Source organism: Pseudorasbora parva, chromosome 14 (genome assembly GCF_024679245.1).
Source record: "Pseudorasbora parva isolate DD20220531a chromosome 14, ASM2467924v1, whole genome shotgun sequence".
Taxonomy (NCBI): Eukaryota; Metazoa; Chordata; class Actinopteri; order Cypriniformes; family Gobionidae; genus Pseudorasbora; species Pseudorasbora parva.
The window spans coordinates 17,260,094-17,279,029 of record NC_090185.1 but is presented as its reverse complement, the minus strand read 5'-3'; the positions used below and the strand labels follow the sequence as shown (position 1 = coordinate 17,279,029).

The 18,936-nt window shown below is 35.1% G+C and overlaps 1 protein-coding gene across 3 annotated transcripts in view; it reads left to right on the top strand.

The window, feature by feature from the left end:
- zranb3 (zinc finger, RAN-binding domain containing 3) overlaps positions 1-18,664 on the top strand; it is a 71,267-nt gene extending 52,603 nt beyond the window's left edge. For all 3 annotated transcript variants that reach the window (XM_067415700.1, XM_067415702.1, XM_067415701.1), the window contains 7 exons: positions 1,312-1,418; positions 6,147-6,248; positions 6,335-6,477; positions 8,802-8,936; positions 12,469-12,808; positions 17,141-17,272; positions 18,308-18,664. In XM_067415700.1, coding sequence (XP_067271801.1) covers positions 1,312-1,418; positions 6,147-6,248; positions 6,335-6,477; positions 8,802-8,936; positions 12,469-12,808; positions 17,141-17,272; positions 18,308-18,406 — 1,058 coding nt within the window. In that variant the 3' untranslated portion in view covers positions 18,407-18,664. The remainder of the gene's footprint in view (positions 1-1,311; positions 1,419-6,146; positions 6,249-6,334; positions 6,478-8,801; positions 8,937-12,468; positions 12,809-17,140; positions 17,273-18,307) is intronic.
- The last annotated feature ends 272 nt before the right edge of the window (positions 18,665-18,936 follow it).

Here is an 18,936-nt window from a genome sequence, read left to right as displayed (position 1 = left end):
AAATAAAAAAACATTTTCATCAATTAAATATTTAAAAAGAAAAAATCAATTTAAGCATGCAACACATTAAAATAATATTGTAAAGTAATAAAATATTTATGTAATGGATGGACAGACAGACAGACAGACAGACAGACAGACAGACAGATAGATAGATAGACAGACAGACAGACAGACAGACAGACAGACAGACAGATAGATAGATAGACAGACAGACAGACAGATAGATAGATAGACAGACAGACAGACAGACAGATAGACAGACAGACAGACAGACGGATAGAGGATAGACAGACAGACAGACAGATAGACAGACAGACAGACAGACAGACAGACAGACAGACAGACAGACGGATAGAGGATAGATAGACAGACAGGCAGACAGACATAGATAGATGGATGGACGAACGGATAGAGGATAGATAGATAGACAGGCAGACAGACATAGATAGATGGATGGACGGACAGATAGAGGATAGATAGATAGACAGGCAGACAGACAGACATAGATAGATGGATGGACGGATAGAGGATAGATAGATAGACAGACAGACATAGATAGATGGACGGACGGATAGAGGATAGATAGACAGACAGACAGACATAGATAGATGGATGGACAGATGGATAGATAGATAGATAGATGGATGGACTGTTGGACAGACGGACGGAACCCTCAATGACAAAATTACCTTCTTAGAACAATTTCCCAGTTGCGTCACTGGAGCTAAGAGCATGTCTATATGAAATACGGATAATAACAGGCCATTTTAAAGCTAGACAATCGACGAGCGTTCACCATTCTTATAAAGAGTGCAATTTCCAGACACTGCTGGGTTTGTCTGAACACCCACCTTTACGGTACCACACACTCAATCCCAGCTTCCCACCAGCATACAGTACGCATAATGGCTCTTTAATAACATGGCGCGATTGGCCAGCCGGCGACGGCTCGGCTATTTTAGTCCACGGTAGGGTTCTGGTAACTAAGCCTCATGGGGCGCCTTTACAGCGAGCCTGACCCAAATGAATGCAGAACGGCTCTGTGGGACGAAATCTGGACAAATCCGATTTCTTAGAACAGCGGGATGGTTTCAGGTCACTCCATACCTGCTGAATCTAGCGTTCGTTAGCGTCGTTAGAGCACTCGTTTCTGCTGCGCTCCACCTGACCTTTATCAGTCGTCGGCATGGAGCATAATGATCATCCGCTCCTCTCGTCCTCTCATTGCCCTCTTCTCTTTTTTTCCCTTTCTTTTATTAGTCATTCCGACTTTCCCATCATGTCTCCCTCCCTCCCTCTCTCTGATAGCTAATGAAGATCACACTCAAAAGGAGTCGGACGAGTCTGTTTGTGTGTACGACTGTCTGAAGTTCTGTGCCAGCAAAAACACGGACAGGATCTACGTCTACGACAAGGTACAGAGGACTATAAACCCAAACACCCCTAGAGCTGAAGTCTACTGAATATTCATGATATTGATGTCACACCTTGTGAATACTGTGATAAAGCATCTAATTCCGCGGCACTTGCGTGTTTGGTAATTCATGAGAGTCATGAGTTTTAATAAAGTATCATATTCAAACCTCACACCAAATATTTAAAGGGTTAGTTCACCCAAAAATGTAATTGATGTCATTAATGACTAACTCTAATGTCGTTCCACACCCGTAAGCCCTCCGTTCATCTTCAGAACACAGGTTAAGATATTTTATATTCAGTCCGACAGTGGATCTAAGTGTAGGCACACTTTACTGTCATGTCCAGAAAGGGAATAAAACATTATCAAAGTAGTCCATATGTGGCATCAGTTAGTCAATTAGAATCTCTTGAAGCATCGAAAATACATTTTGGTCCAAAAATAACAAAAACTACGACTTTATTCAGCATCAGTCTTCTCTTCCACGTTTGTTTTCAAACCTCAAATAAAGATTCAAACGGTCATGAATCAGCGGATTGAATCATCCGAATCGTGAATCAATCTGCTGATTCATTACCATTTGAATCTTTATTTGAGGTTATTACACGACTCTGTGAAATACTTGATTCTGATTGGTCAATCGCGCATTCCAGCGGTATGTTATTTCCAGATAACAACCGCTCATACGGGTACTACGAGTTATCTTGACCGGTACAACTTCTATGCTTAACGCTGGCGCCATCTTGTGGCTTAAACAGCCGTGGGTTTCAATGGAAGACTTCAAGGCAGGTTTCCTTTATAACGTTTTTAATATAGATATTTTTCTTACACAAACGCATCGATTCGAATCAGAAGGCTCTATTAACCCATCGGAGTCGTGTGGAGCACGTTATTTGACGGACAGCTGCATTTTTTATGGACTTCAAACACAACTACAACAACTGCTTGGATTAACGTTAGCCTGGACTTTTTAAATATAACTCAGATTGTATTTGTCTGAAAGAAGAATGTCATATACACCTACGATAACTTGAGGGTGAGTAAATCATAGGCTTGGTTTCATTTTTGGGTGAACTAACCCTTTCAGCATTCATTTTCAACATTTAGCAGCAATAGATAAAGGCTTAAAGCAGGTTGGAACTGTTTTCCTTCGCGGAAGCTTTGCGTAAGAGCTAATAAAATATTTAATCTCAAGAAAGACAATATTTTGTGTCTAATAATTATTTATTGGAGACTAGTAGCTGTGTAATAAGCGGGATAATGTACACCCAGCCGGTTGTTATCGCAGAATAAACCCCGCCAGAGTGATCAGGACCCCGACGCGAAGCGGAGCATCACTCTGAAGGGGTTTATTCTGCGATAACAACCGTCTGGGTGTACATTATCCCTTACTTATTACAGTTAGATACGCTGTCGGACTAAATCTAAAATATCTTAAAGCTACATTGTGTAACTTTTTTAGTTTATTCTTAGCTAAAAACACTTAGTTATTTCAAAAATATATGTGCTCATTAGCAGTGTTGGGAGTAACGCATTACAAAAGTAATACATTACAGTAACATATTCCTTTTTTATGTAACGCAGTAGTGTAAGGCATTACTAATGAATTTTCAGTAATATTTTACTCGGTACAGTTTCGCGCTGCTGAGCCACCGGTGGGAAAATGTCCCCACCATCACATCTCTACTGTACATTCGCTAGATGGATGCGCATTGCTGAGAGTTTAATCACAGATAAGAACAAGAACGTAGGCTAATAGTCAAATGTAAATGCAGTCCTTTGTCTAAAACCGAAATTCTATCGATGTCGCAACAATAAGAAAATAACTAATGGGCATATTGTCAACTTAGAGTTTACACACAGTTCTGTTGTGTCTATGAACAGAAGCTATTCCCAGATATTATAACAGAATTGGATCGTTTTCTGATTCTGTCTGTCATGATTTCTTGCATTGTCTTGAGCCATTTCTCTAATGTTAGCCTGGATGGCCCACAGTCATTATTGTTCATCATATCGCCTTCTACTGGATGTAAAATGCTCTCTGGTATAGCCTACATCTTAGAATGTTATGAGTACTGTTATGAGACAGTAATATTGTAATGTAAAGAATTACTTTTAAATAGCAGTAATAAGGAATTATAATATATTACAGTTTGGAAGTAACTTGCACAACACTGCTTATTAGTGTATATTTACTTCTTTCAAGTAATAAAGTATTCTGGTAAGTTTATAATATGCCATTGAAAATACATACGGGTGAGGGGTTCGAATGCTGGTCGCCATGTTGCCCCTCCATCTTTAAAGTACATTAGCCAAAGAGGGACATACCCATAAATTCAAGATTTGCCTTTCGCGTTTTAACACTCGATGGCACCGTGTCGAATGTGAAGAGGGGGATTGCCATGTTAATCTTGGACTAAATCGGCCACCGTAGGAGTTAAAACGAAATCAGAATTGAGAGGAACAGAAACTAATATTCACTGGATGGTCATATAACCTTTTCACCGCTAGATGGGGGAAAATATCCCACAGTGTAGCTTTAAACTGTGTTCTGAAGATGAACAGAGGTCTTACGGGTGTGGAACGACATTAGGGGGAGTCATTAATGACATCAATTTCATTTTGGGGGGAACTAACCCTTTAAGTATGCAATGCATAAAACATTATGTATAACTTATTGTCAGAAACGCTTCCTTCTGCGACTTCTTTCATACTGAACTCGCTCAGATCTGCTCCAGTAGCTCTAGTGTGAAAACGGCCTTAAATAAGATCTCAATCCAGAGACCTGAACGCACGCTTGGATGGCCAGAGTTTCAGGTGTTAATCCGAGGGCAAATAAAGTGTTGAAATCGCACAGTCCTCATTTGTAGAGCGTAACGCTGGGATTCTTCTAGTTCTCTACAACTGTATTAAATGGAAGCAGATATAAGCAGGGGGCCCCTAATTGACTTTGATTGAGAAATATTATCCGGGTTCGTTTTTAATAAGAGCTTTTCCTGAGGCGATTTCAGCTGAGCAGTGATGAATGGTGGAGTTTAGTAAGAAGACAGAAGCAGAGCTGGAAAAAAGGCCTGCCGTGGGCTGGAAATGTAATATTTTCTAAAGGGCCGAGCGGTTCCCTGTGGACAGACGTTGGGGGACGGCGGCCCAGCTGGTGTATGAGAACTGGACCAGTGCCTATAAGGGATGTACTTGTGATTGGCAGCTCTTTAAGGAATGTCTTCTCTTGGTAGACCACATCTTTCTGTCATCATGACCTTGAGCGACAACCTTTCTTCATATTCGTTATTTCTCACTTAAAGAAACAGCCGCGTTTATTTTAGTTATTTTACATTCTCTACCTGTACTGTACTGACTGTGTATGTGTTTTAATTTTTTTTCCTCATAATTACAATTTGTTTATATATAATGCATTATGTATTATGTACAGTATTATGACATTATATATATATATATATATATATATATATATATATATATATATATATATATATATATATATATATATATATATAAATGCATTTGATTTGATATTTTAATGGAATTTTATTTTTTTAATTATTAAAAAATAGGGTTTAGTAAAAAAAAATTGGTTTAAAAAAATAGTATGTTAATATTTTTCAGCTAATATACACTATTTTATCTCTATATTCAAATTAGTGCTGTCAAATCGATTAATCTAATACAAAATGAAATTTGTGTTTGCATATATGTGTGTACTGTGTATAATTATGTGTGTGTGTGTGTATATATATATATATATATATATATATATATATATATATATATATATATATATATACACCGTACACAAAAAAATTACATATTTAAAAATGTGTTTTATTATGTATAAAATGTATATTTATGTATAATATAAATGCTATACATAATATACATGCAAATATTTATACCGTATACATAAATGAGTGTGTATGTATATATGCATTATAATTATACCCGGCACACACACACACATATAATCGATAAATCGCATCCAAAATAAGTTACATTTACATTTATGCATTTAGCAGACGCTTTTATCCAAAGCGACTTACATTGCATTCAAGGTACACATTTTACATTATTGTCAGTTCTTGCTTTCCCTGGGAATCGAGCCCATGACCTTGGCGTTGCTAGCGCCACGCTCTACTGGTTGAGCTACAGGAAAGTTAAAAAAAAGTTATATATATACTTATTTTGGATGCGATTTATCGATTTGATACAATATCATTCATATGTACATTAATTATAATATATATATTTTCTTTACCCCCCCCCAGATTAAATGTTGCAATCAAAATAAAAAAGGGCATATTTTCTTTATTTACTAAATATAAATATTTTATAGTTTTTTATTTGTATAAATAATGTATTATGTGCAACAACATAATACTGTACTTAAAACTTAAAGTTGAACTTAAAAGGTTTCTGTGAACACCTTTGAGTGAAGACTCAAATAAATCTTTGAAATATTTTGCTCCAGTTCATTAAATGTAGCATTTCTGATTCACAGAAATTACATTTCTAAATAATATTGGGTCTAAAACTAGTCCACTAGACGCAAATAAATAAAAAAATTAATTTGTCGCAAAATTCTGTCTCAATATATAGAAGTTGGTTAATTTGATGTCAAACTAAATAATAAATAAATTTTAAATATTCAGTATATATGGTCACTCAGAACTGAGTTTGATGCTCGCGTGTGTGTGTGTGTGTGTCTCTACAGGATGGCCTCCCGCTCCACTGTAACTTCATTCCCTTGGATATCAGACTGCAGAACTGGGAGGAACTGCCACCAGAATTCAATCACAGCGAGAACAGGAGACAGGTGTGTGTGTGTGTGTGTGTGACGAGATCTTCAAGTATGGTTTCATCAGATTTTTTGAAACACATCTATGTGTGTGTGTGTGTCAGGTTGTGCGATTCGTGCGCGAGTGGAGCTCTCTGACTGCGATGAGGCAGAGGATGGTGAGGAAGAGTGGAAGAGTGTTTCACAGCCCTATCCTGCTGCTGGAGGAACTCACACAATCACAGCGACGGCACAGCAGCACCTCCAGGCAAGAGAAAACGCGCATGCACACACACTATCAAAGCTGGAGAGGAGTGGGACATGTGGGCGTATCTCAATCTGATTGGCTCACATGTGGATATCAATCAAATTAAGCTGTTTTTGTTTCTTCTGTTTTCCCCCCACACTCAAATTTGGAAACTTCAAAATCACAGTAGAAATGTATGCATTTTATTTAAAGTATTTAGTTAAAGTGTTAATTTTATTTTATTTCTTATTTTAAATCTATTACTGCCATTCACCCTATGACCAATCATAATCCGCCATCTGCCGAAGCCGACATTTTTGTCTGACTAAAGCCTGGAACATACTCTGCAAGAACAAAGAAATTTGTTCATTTTCTCGAGGTGGCAAGAAAAAGAACAACGTTCGTTCAGGCCAGTACATTCCATACTTCACGAGAAAAGCAGGTGCTGATCATCTGCGTTTCTCCGCATTAACCACGCCCACTTTAAATGTATGACCAATCACACAATAGTTCTCGGACACCCGCAAGAAAAAAGTTCTGCTCAGTCGATGTGTCGAGAACAAGCTGCGAGAACTCCCAAACCAGGGCTGCGAGAACAAAATGACGTCATTTTGTTCTCGCAACCCTTGAACAACATTTCCTCTGAAGCTCATTCATGTTTATTTGATACTATAAATTAACTTGAAGAAAGAGATGATCGGTTCACAAGCCTTTACTGAGGCGCTACACCGACCTGTGTCACCACGCATTAAAGCCACAAACGGTATTTATTGTTTACATTTCTTTAAAAAATGACTACATTTTAGAGTTGAGACTTTGTTTCATATTAAAAGTAACCTGCCCTGTCCTGTCTGTCAGCGTGTTGTCAGTATCCTCTTTACTCAGCGATGTGTGAGAGTGGCTTGTCGGACATAGCAACAGTAACTAAAGGGGGCGGGTCTTTGCGAACCGTCAGTTTACACACTATCAGTCAAACTATCGGTAATAAAATAAAATAAAAATAGAAGTTTCAGTAAAACATTAAGATTGTAAATTATTTAAATTTAAAATAACTAATATATTTTAAATTGTAATGTTTTCCTGTGATCAAAGCTGAATTTACAGCATCATTAAGTCTACCAGTCAAAAATCATTCTAATATGATGATTAGCTGCACAAGTAACATTTATTCTTATTATTAATGTTTTTCAGGATTGTTTGATGAATAGAAAGTTTAAACAGCATTTATTTGAAAAAACTTTTTTTAAATTACTATAAATGTTTTTACTTTTTTACTATTTGTCATTTTTGATCAATTGAATGCATCCTTGATGAAGAAAAGTGTGAATTTATGTCAAACTGTATTTCAAAACATTAGTTAGTGCAATATTTAAGGGTCAGTGATTATCTAATAATCTAAAAAAATAGGAAAAATAAAATAGAAATGTGTGGAAAATAACACCCATTGGGAATCATGTATTGGTTTAGTGGTTTTGATTTTATTTTCACATTTATTTTGTATATTTATATTTAATTAAAAAATAATAATAATAATTGTTTCCATTTTATTTTGTCAATCTTTTTATGTAGGCTATATATAAGTACATAGTATTAAATTATTTAAATGAAGTCTTAAAACGTAAAGAGTTTCAGATCTGTGTCAGGTCTTAAAGTGACAGCAGCCTAATAAACCTACTGCTGTCTGTCATGTTAATCAAAGAACAAGAAAAAAAGAAAAAAAAATCACACCTCTCTTGACTGAATAACATTTGTAGCTTTAATGAGGATTAATCTATATTTAATTGATCATTTATGCAGTGAAGACTGTGTTAATAACTTTATTACATTTCTGTATTTATCCTACCTGTTACACCTACCTGAAAATCTTAAAGCACTATTTACAAAGGTTACGTGTGTCAAAAACAATGAAAACAATAACTTTTTGTGCATTTTTTCAGGGCAAGTACAAAAATTAAGCCCTGATATATTAAAGGGCAAGTGAATTTGACATTTATTACAATGGGTTTATGTGAAGATTGTTTTAAATGCACTTTAATTAAAGCGCAAATATTTATCGCTTTTACATGCGGTTGTAAATCTTGTGAGATTATTGGTGAGGAGGATTTTAATTTTAGTTTTGTTTGAGGATTTGCTGACACATTACAGTCAGTTTGTTGTTCTGTTACACAAACATCAGCATTTTGTACCGTAGCAGATATTATTGCCCTTTAATGGCACCATGATGTTCCCTTTATGGTACAGAGTTTTACTTTGCACTCTTTTTTCTCTCTCTCTCTCTCTCTCTCTCTCTCTCTCTCTCTCTCTCTCTCTCTCTCTCTCTCTCTTGCTCTCTCTCTCGCTCTCAGGTATCTCTCCAAAAAGGATGTTGCTCAGACCTCCATTGCTGTGGCCCAGAAAGAGGGCGGAGCCCTCCGCATCATCAACAAGGACAACGTCGCCCCTAAAATATCAACTTCCAAACCTACTGACCAAACCAACAGGTTTCAATATTTAATGTTATAGCAATACCCTGGCAAATAACATAAATGTCGACTTTAAAAAAATCGGAAGTTGTTCATCTGTTCGCCCATGAGCGTGCAAGTCTGAAAACCAGGTGTGTTCAGGCGCATTATTGGTGCGTTGATATTTTGAGGAACTGAAAACGACTCCGCCGTTGACCAACAAAAACCTGGTCTGAAGTCAATGGCGCAGTATTTTTTGTGTGTTTTAGGCTCGTTAGTAATATGCGCCTATAGGTGGATGCACAACATGCGTACACACACTTATTACACACACAGGGATGCGCAGCAGCACAGAAACATTTTAAATATTAAAAATAAAAGGATTCGCAAATTCCGTCATATAAATAGCAAATTAGTCATGGTGCGAGTGCAACTGGCTTTTCATGGGAGATGACACTCTGAATGGTTTATAGCACGTTACGCCCAAAACACACCCATCACTCATTAAGAAACAAGGTACAACCCTTTTGGACCATGCGCCTGATGCACCAACCGGTTTTTTTTGTTTGTTAAACTAGCCGTACGCTTCAGACCATGCGCTCATAAATAGGGCCCCTTGTGTCTACATTACAATTTAGAGTGTATATTATATATACTTAATAAATAGTCATCATGTCAAGCATGAATAATAACAAAATATATCTCAGCAGCAATTTTCTTCAAAATTTGAGGGTTTTCTATTTAAATGAGACAATTTTTGCAGCGTTATTAGTTGCCATTATTTTTAAGTATGCCACTTAGATGTGAAATCATTTAAAATGCCTTCAGGGTGTAACAGTGGCAGTTAGCAGAGAGCTTAGATATCACTCAAATATAAAGCTTGAATGAATGGGATCAGGTGGCCAATCACGATGATGGTAGTCGATCAAGAAATCGATAGTCGTATCGGCTGCAAAAATCCAATAAAAACCACTCATAACACCATAAAATAACCACATAGCAACAACCACTTAGCAACTAGTGAGTATTTCAAACATTAAATCCTTTGGGAAGCGTAAAAACCCTCGAAACCTTCTCCACATTGAGTTTGATGAGGGGACCACACAAACGACACAATCTCAGCGAGTTCTCGACGCCGCCACTCTGACAGGAACAAGAGAATAACGCTGCAGTCGCTGATGAAGTCATCAACACACACACACACACATGCCCTGTCAGCCCCGGCGTGGCTTTTTGATCATATGTGACAGCTGTTTCCTCTCGTACTTTGTCGGTATGTGCGAAAGTCATCAGACTTTGTTCTTGCACGATGAGATCTGGCGCTCAGACCTCAAACCGCGACGGCTGCTACCCCAGGTGTATCTAATCCAAAAATGAAAATGAATGTATATATATATATATATACATATATATCTATGCTTTTGGATCATCAAATTACTTTCCCCCCACGGTCAGGGTGGTGACTGACGCTGACAGATACATATTTATGAATTTGCATTGCTCTTGAAAAAAAAAAAAAAAAATATATATATATATATATATATATATATATATATGTATATATATTGCACAGCAAGTGACAATTTATTTTGAAAGTGCATTTCCGCATGTAATTATGTGTGTAGTAGCGAACGGTTAACCTTGTAAACCTGGGATGTGTGTGTGTGTGTGTGTAGAGTGTGCTGAAGAATGCTTAGTGCAGAGGATAAGAGCTTAATCCACACACATGCGAGTGCTGCGGCGTCGCCATGGAAACCGCGGGAGGAAAAAATTGCGACGTACTGAGCGCTGTCTGGGGCTGGATATTTTTAGGAGATGGAGAGAAAAGAGGAAGAAGCCAGAGAGAGAAAGTGAGAACTGATGGAGTACTAGAGAGAAAGTCTTTCCTCATGAACTTTACATTAGTTAGTGTGGTGAAGACTTGCCTCATACATACACACTTATGATCACACATTGATCATATTTGGGAGACGTGAAATGGTTTGTCTTGTATTGTTGAATTATATTGTTTTGGGGTTGGATGTGGTGATGTCAACCTTTGTGACGAAGTCAAATGAGTGGTGGCGTTTTGAAATCAACTGAATTTTTTTAATGACCAATACGACATTTATGAGACCAAAAACTTGTGCAGAGCTTAATTTTAAGTATAATTTTATTTCTGCTTTTAATACTATATTAATTAGTTTAATAATAATAATAATTATTATTATTATTAGTACCATGTTTCCTTTTTTTGCAAATCCGCATGGTTGAAAATTATATATACGTAGTTCTGCATTTTTGTATAATTTTATTTGTATTTTATAATTTTAATTTTAATACATTATATTTTTATAATAATAATTATTATTATTATTATTATTATTGTTATTATAATTATTATATTAGTCGTAATAGTGCCTTGTTTATGCAATTTTTGCAAAGATTACACTACAGGTAATTATGCATTTTGAATCATTTTATTTAGGTTTGATTTTTGGAACAATATATTTTTATTATAATAATTCTAATTATAAATAGTAATTATTATTAGTGCCATGTATAGTCTATTTTTTACAAATCTACATAGTTAAAAATTACAGATAATTGTGCCTTTTTGTATAATTTTAGGCTTTTTGAAACAAAACATTTGTATAATAATAATATTTATGCAGCTTTTAGCAAATCTATATATTCACAAATTACATAATATTATTATGTTTATGTATAACCCACTTTGTTTGTGGTTTTAGTTCTACTTTTTTAAACAATAACTGCATTTGCATAACAGTAACTTATAATAATAATAATTATTGTCATTTATGTAGTTTATTTTCAATATAATTAGTCACAGATTACATATTCGTTAACATTTTGCAAAAAACATAAATATGCCACAAATAATTATTTATTAATAATTGTTTCTAAAATTGTTTCTAAAAGCAGAAACGCATTGACAAATAGAATGTAATTTCTGCATAAGTTATCAAAAACATAAATCTGTAATTTGTGACTTTATAATGCAAAAAATTGCATAAATACGGCACATATTATTATTTTATAATCATATAATTATTGTTTTAAAAAGCAAATGTAAAAGGACACATTTTGCACAAGTTACCCTAAAACAAAACAAAAAAATGTTTTTAAAGTCACAAATTACAGATCTATTTGTCATTTTGATTCTGCTTTTTGAAAAGCAGAACATGGCTCACGATACGGATAATATCGCGATTCAGAAATACTTTTTTTATAACGTTAATACATTTAGATACATTTATTTTAATCTTTGGGGTAAAAGTGCATATATATATGAGAAACAATCAGACACTCATTTATCATTTTCAATCATTCATATTTCAATATCTTTTTATAATGTTGAATTTTATATTGAATGTCATAGCAACACCCTGTCATCAGCCAAAACACCCTAGCAACCGTGTAGGCAACCATTAAGAACATCATAGCAACTGCATAGCAATGCTGTAAAAAGCACTCAGAACACCCCACGAACGGTAGAGCAGCAAGTGTTTTTACAGTCAGCAGCAGAAAATATAAAAATCTGCTTTATATTGTGTGTTTGTGTCCGCAGTGAATCTGAGAGCTCCGTATGTATTCAGACAGACGCTACGGCCGGTTACCTGCAGGCCGTGGACTCGGCAGGTACCCCCCTGTGTCTGTCCTGCCAGAAGCCCAGCGGGGAGCACTGCGGCTGGGCAGGAGGGTTCTGCAGCCCTGCCTGTATGGAGGACTTCCAGCTGCGCTCCAATCAGGGCTACATGCGCGCCCGTGTGCTGGAGACTGAGCAGGGTGTGTGTCAGCAGTGCGGACTGAATGCCCACCAGCTGTATGTGCAGGTCCGGGACGCCCCACACACACACCGCAAGGAGATGCTGGACAACACCTGGCTGGCACAACTTCCTCTTAAACAGGTTGGGCACATTTGTAGACTCATGCCCTCATCCTCCATTGTGACCGTGGTGACACAATGATATTACTAGCTATTACCAGTGTAAGCTATAGCGGCATTTTACATTGGCCTATAGGTTGATGTTTTTTTACGCTGAAATATTGCCTGCTAAACGTGCTCAAATGCGTAGTGAATTCGCTCAACAGGCCAATTCTGGTGTGTTTTAAAACTGCAATGCAACGCACAATACAGTTTCATATTTTTAACTCATCACTGTAATCTCCCAGGTTCTAGGTGTCAAGTCCAAAATAAAAACTATAAAAAAGCTGTCCGGCACTAATTTTATTTACTAAATGTAAATGGATTTTATTATAATTTTTTTAGCATTTTTAACTAGTAATGTCTTTTTTAAAATGTAATGCTTGCACAAATATGCCACTATTATTATTATTAATATAAAAAAAATACTTGTTGCATATTTTCACTTTTACATTTAACCATTTACCAGACGCTTTTATCCAAAGCGACTTACAAATAAGGAGAACAATAGAAGCAGTCAAACCAAGAATATGGCAAATTATTAATACTAATTAATTATAAACTATTGTTAGTTGTTGATAATAATAATAGCTGTTATTTTATATTATCATTGCTATGGTTAAATATAATATTAATGTTCATAATAATAATTGTTATTATTGTAATAATAATGTTATTATTAAAAAAGAATAATCAATATGCAACTAATAATAATACATTATTACTATTATTTGTTGTTAATAATAGCTGTTTTTATTAACAGAAAATAATAAATATGGCACAAATAATAATGATATAATAATAAGTTGTGCCATTAATGTTGTTTTTTATTTATTATTTTTTATATTTTTATTTGATGTTGTTGCTATTGTTATTAATAATAATATTAATTATCATCATAATATTTGTGGCATATTTTTTAATAATAGATATTATTATTAACAACAAATAATAATAAATATGCCACAAATAATAATACAATTTTAATATGGTCATATTATTTGTTAATAAAAGGTATTGTTATTATTAATAAATAATAAATATGCCACTAAAAATAATAAATTATTATTATTATTTGTTGTTGTTAATAATCTTTTTTATTAACAACAAATAATAAATATGCCACAAATAATAATTATATAATAATTATATTGTCATATTATTTGTTAATAATAGTTAGTATTATTATTATTAATAAATATGCTATAAATAATAATAGTATAATAATATTTATAATAATAATGTGGTCAATAATTGTATTTTTTAAAATTATTATTATTGATAGGTACATTTGTTGTTGTTAATAATATTAATGATCATAGTATTTTTTTTAATTATTATTAGTAGTAGTTGTTAATAAAATAATAATAAACATGCCACAAATATGATAATTGTTATTTTTTATTATTATTATTAATAATAATAAAGTAGCATAATTGTTATTAAATACACCACAATTATTATTAACATTGTTGTTAAAAAAAGTCATTATAATTATTTTTATTTGTTGTGTATTCATTCTTTGTTGTTTTTAATAATAATAAAAATAATAATATCATTCTATTATCATCTATCTATCATCATCTATTATCATCAACATTATCATCTGCTCTCCAGAGAGAAAAAAATTAAGATATTAACAAGACCTAAATATTTTTCCTTAGAATTTCTGTGATTTCTCCATGTTTAAAGGCGCCCGATTGCCCCCTTGTTCCTTCTGTTGAAATACTTCCTCTAGAAGGATCTGTGTGAAGTGTACGATCAGGACTCATTTCGTCTGGGAAGTTGGCCAGGGTTTCTGAAAAGAGAGCATTAGTCGCTTCCAAAAGCACATTAGCCAGAATTATCCCCCAAACATTCGAAAGGAGCTCGGCAGACGCTGCATTTTATTGAAAAAATATTGCTTACAGAGAAAGATAAATAAAGATGGCCTGTTTAGCTTGCAGAGGCAATAAGAGCTCAGCGGCCTTGGGCGTCTGCTCTCTGACTCTCTCTATAGAGTTATCAGTGGCGTTCACACACACACACACACACACACACACACACACACACACACACACACACACACACACACACACATGCAAGCCTGGCCTCATCGTGTAGCACAAACACCCGCCGTCCTTTCCTCCCCTGAGCATCCAGCCTTAACACAACGCCTAGTCTGTCAGATTGCCATTGATTTTTCCCACAGTGCATTGCTACGAGGTGCAGGTTTGATTTTTGTTTGGCTTTTCTGTTAGAGCCCCGAGCGGCAGCGGCCTGATCAATAACGCGCTTTAAGCTCCAAGTGCCCTCGACGCACAAACAAGCTCGCTGTCGTACATGCGAAGGATTGTTACGGAGAAACGTTTGTGTGCGTTTGCCGTTTCTTTGCATTAGCATGTGTACGTGTTTGCTTATCGACTTCCGAGGTCTAGTAAGGAAACTTCCCACTCTCGTACCGGGAGGTTATCGTCCGTGCCGCGACCCCCGGGGCTCCTGAGAGATTTAGGATAATTATTGGCCGACTCTGTGAGGGGGAAGGAGAGGATTGATTCCTAGCGCTGTGTTTTTTTCCCCCAGAGACTGTGAGCCTAAAAACAGACACGGACTGAAATGCCAGCGCTTTGGCTTCGGCCTCCTTGCGTTCCCAGCGCTGATCTTCCACTTGTGATTTCCACTCCAGCTTTAATCCTGGCGAAACACCTGAAGCCCTTCGCCGCGGCGGTCTGTTGAAAACCCCGCGGAGCGCTTTGGAATGAGGGAATTATGTTTCCTAGAGATCCCGATGGGCTATTCAAGTACTTTCATGTAGCCGTTCAATAAAACAACAGGAATCAAAAGGCTTTACACAAAACAATGACACTTTTAAAACACTCAAGACTCTTGTGCATGGCGGTGATTAACTTTTTTACTTAATCGGTTATCGGTTCTTTCAGATTCAAAAGGAAATATTGTTCATTTTAAGATGAACAGATTTATCCCAAAAATTCTATAATAATGATTATTATTTTGTGTATTATATTACTAATATATATTAGTAATGTTAAAATCATGTTAAAAAGAACACGTATTATTAAAACATACTTTGTAAAATATTTTTTATTAATAATAGAACAAAGAATATTTATTAAATAGTAGTTGCCGCTGCTAATAATGATTACAACTATTTTTAAAATATTATTGTTATTAATTACAACAATATTTGTATTTAATTTTTGTTGTTAACTATTTTAATACAATTATTATTGATGATATTTTTATTAAATAAACAGAACTAAATTAAATAGTTGCGGTGAATGGTGATAAAATATTTGTATTAATTAATATTTTCAATATAATAATATTGATATGAAATAATACATTTTAATTATTAATATTATTAATTACAATAATATTTTATTTAATTGTTGTTAACTATTTTAATAAAATTATTATTAATATGATTTTGTTAATGATAATTTTATTAATACTTATAGCAATATTTGTATTCAATATTATTACTAATAATAATAACAACAACATTTTAAAAGGACTTATTATTGATGGATTTTAACAATAGTTGTATTATTGTTGTTAATAATAATGTTTTTATTCAAATGTATTTATTTTTTAATTATTATTGGTGATTGTTTAGTTATTCTTTTAAAAATCTCCAATCTCATGTAGAACCAACATAAATTTTTTATATTAAATATTTGTTTAATAGCATATTTTATCAGCACTATGAATCACGGATGCCAGTACTGATATTAATGTCTCTGTTCATTTTTTTTTCTCTCTCACTTTTAACCATTCAGCATTAAAGTGTAACTGAAAGCAATCAATTTAATAGGCTTTAAAAAATATTAATTGGACTATAACAATATTTGTTTTAAAAAAGCCGCAAATAAAATCTGTAAATAAGAATTTACTGAATTTTAAAATAATTTTGTTATTGGTTATCGGACACTTAAGCCCAATTTATACTTCTGCATCGAGTGTATGCCGTGTGTTTCTACGACTCCAAAAATGTAACCACATGACTGCAAGCACTGTGATTGGTCTGCCAGAGCCCCTCCCCCAGGGGTACACATGCTCCCTCTGCATGTGTAACTGCATGTCGCCGCGGACAACAAAGCAGAAGTATAAATTAAAATCGACATGTAGCCCATGGTGTAGAGGCTACAGTGCAGGTCTGACGTAAGAGTATAAATCAGCCTTCAGGCGTAAAATAATCGGTGTTATATGGAACGAGAAATACTTAATACTATCCATTTTAGGCTGAATTTAAACTGAAATTAGATTCGTCTGCAGGTTTCTTTTCACGTTTGATTTGTCTGACATTGTGTTGCAGCTAAATGAGATGATTCAGAGTCCCGCGGAAGGACAGTTCTGGCAGGTGGACCACATTAACCCTGTGTACCGAGGAGGAGGACAGTGTTCCCTGGACAACCTTCAAACCCTTTGTACCGTCTGCCATCGTATGGTACAGTACACATTTAAATAAGATCCCATTTATTTATATTAATACATTTTTTAAATAAAAATATACGTTAATTATTAAATGTTTATATATAATATGTTTAAAGGGTTAGTTCACCCAAAAATGAAAATTCTGTCATTAATTACTTACCCTAATGTCGTGCGACACCCGTAAGACCTCCGTTCATCTTCGGAGCACAAATGAAGATATTTTTGTAGAAATCCGATGGCTCAGACAGGCCTTCATTGACACCAAATCTCATTTCCTCTCTCAAGACCCATAAAGGCACTAAAGACGTCGTTACAAAGCCCATCTCACTACAGTGGCTCTACAATCATTATATGAAGCGACGAGAATAGTTTTCTAAAAAAAAAATAATGACTTGAATAATGATGGGCAGATTTCAAAACAAAGATTCGAACAGTTATGAATCAGTGTATCGATTCAGGATTCAGATCGTGTCAAACTGCTGAAATCACGTGACATTGGCGATCCGAATCCTGAATCGATACACTGATTCATTGAAACCGTTCGAATCTTTGTTTTGAAATCGGCCCATCACTATATAAGTCGTTATTTAGTTGTTGTTTTTTTGCGCACAAAAACTATTCTCATCGCTTCATATAATGATTGTAGAGCCACTGTAGTGAGATGGGCTTTGTAACGACGTCTTTAGTGCCTTTATGGGTCTTGAGAGAGGAAATGACATTTGGTGTCAATGAAGGCCTGTCTGAGCCATCGGATTTCAACAAAAATACCTTAATTTGCGTTCCGAAGATGAACGGAGGTCTTACGTTTGTCGAACAACATTAGGGTAAGTATTTTATGACAGAATTTTCATTTTTGAGTGAACTAACCCTTCAAATGAATAATAATATTAAGTTCTATATTATATCAGTGTGCTATATACTGTTTAAATGGAATTGAGTTTAATTAAATTTTTACATTTATATTCAGGATTTAATGGGAATATTTTTTATGAATATGCAACTTGTTTGTAAGATTTGGGGGTGAATTTGTGGACGGTTTATTTTGCAGAGGACCGCACAGCAGGCCAAAGACCGAAGCCGGATGAAACGAGACCAAGCTGCCACCAAACTGGCCTCTGACATCACACGATTCTTCGTCAAGAAATGAGACGCACCGTCTGTACATATAAAAACACATATTGGGAGCAGCAAAGAGCTGTTGCCTTGGAGATAATGGGCTATCTATGAGTTACATGTCACAGGCGTTATTTACAAACATCTGCCGTATTTGAGAATCGTTATTTCTGTGAATATGAGTTAGTTGATCGGATGGCTGTTTTTAAATCACTGGTCTCGGCATGAGACAGCTTTTGAAACTGAAATAAAATCCCCTAATAAACATGCTATATTTAAAGCACAGATCTGATGTACTCGTTCTGTTTTCGTGGCCCAGTGGTTACATTGAGCTGTGGTGCTCATGCAGGCTTCGCAAGTTCGAATCCGGCACATTTAGTCATCCTGTTACGCATTGAAACATTCAAAAGAGCTGAAATTCTAAGAGTGAATGTTCTTCTCGTGCAAGGTTCTTTTGGAACATGCATAACTTGTTGGATTGCAAAATATTTCTGTTGCAGATTTAAAGGGAAGCTACGCAGACAGCCGCAGGAATTGTTTGTGTGAGATGTTTCCCAGTGTCCC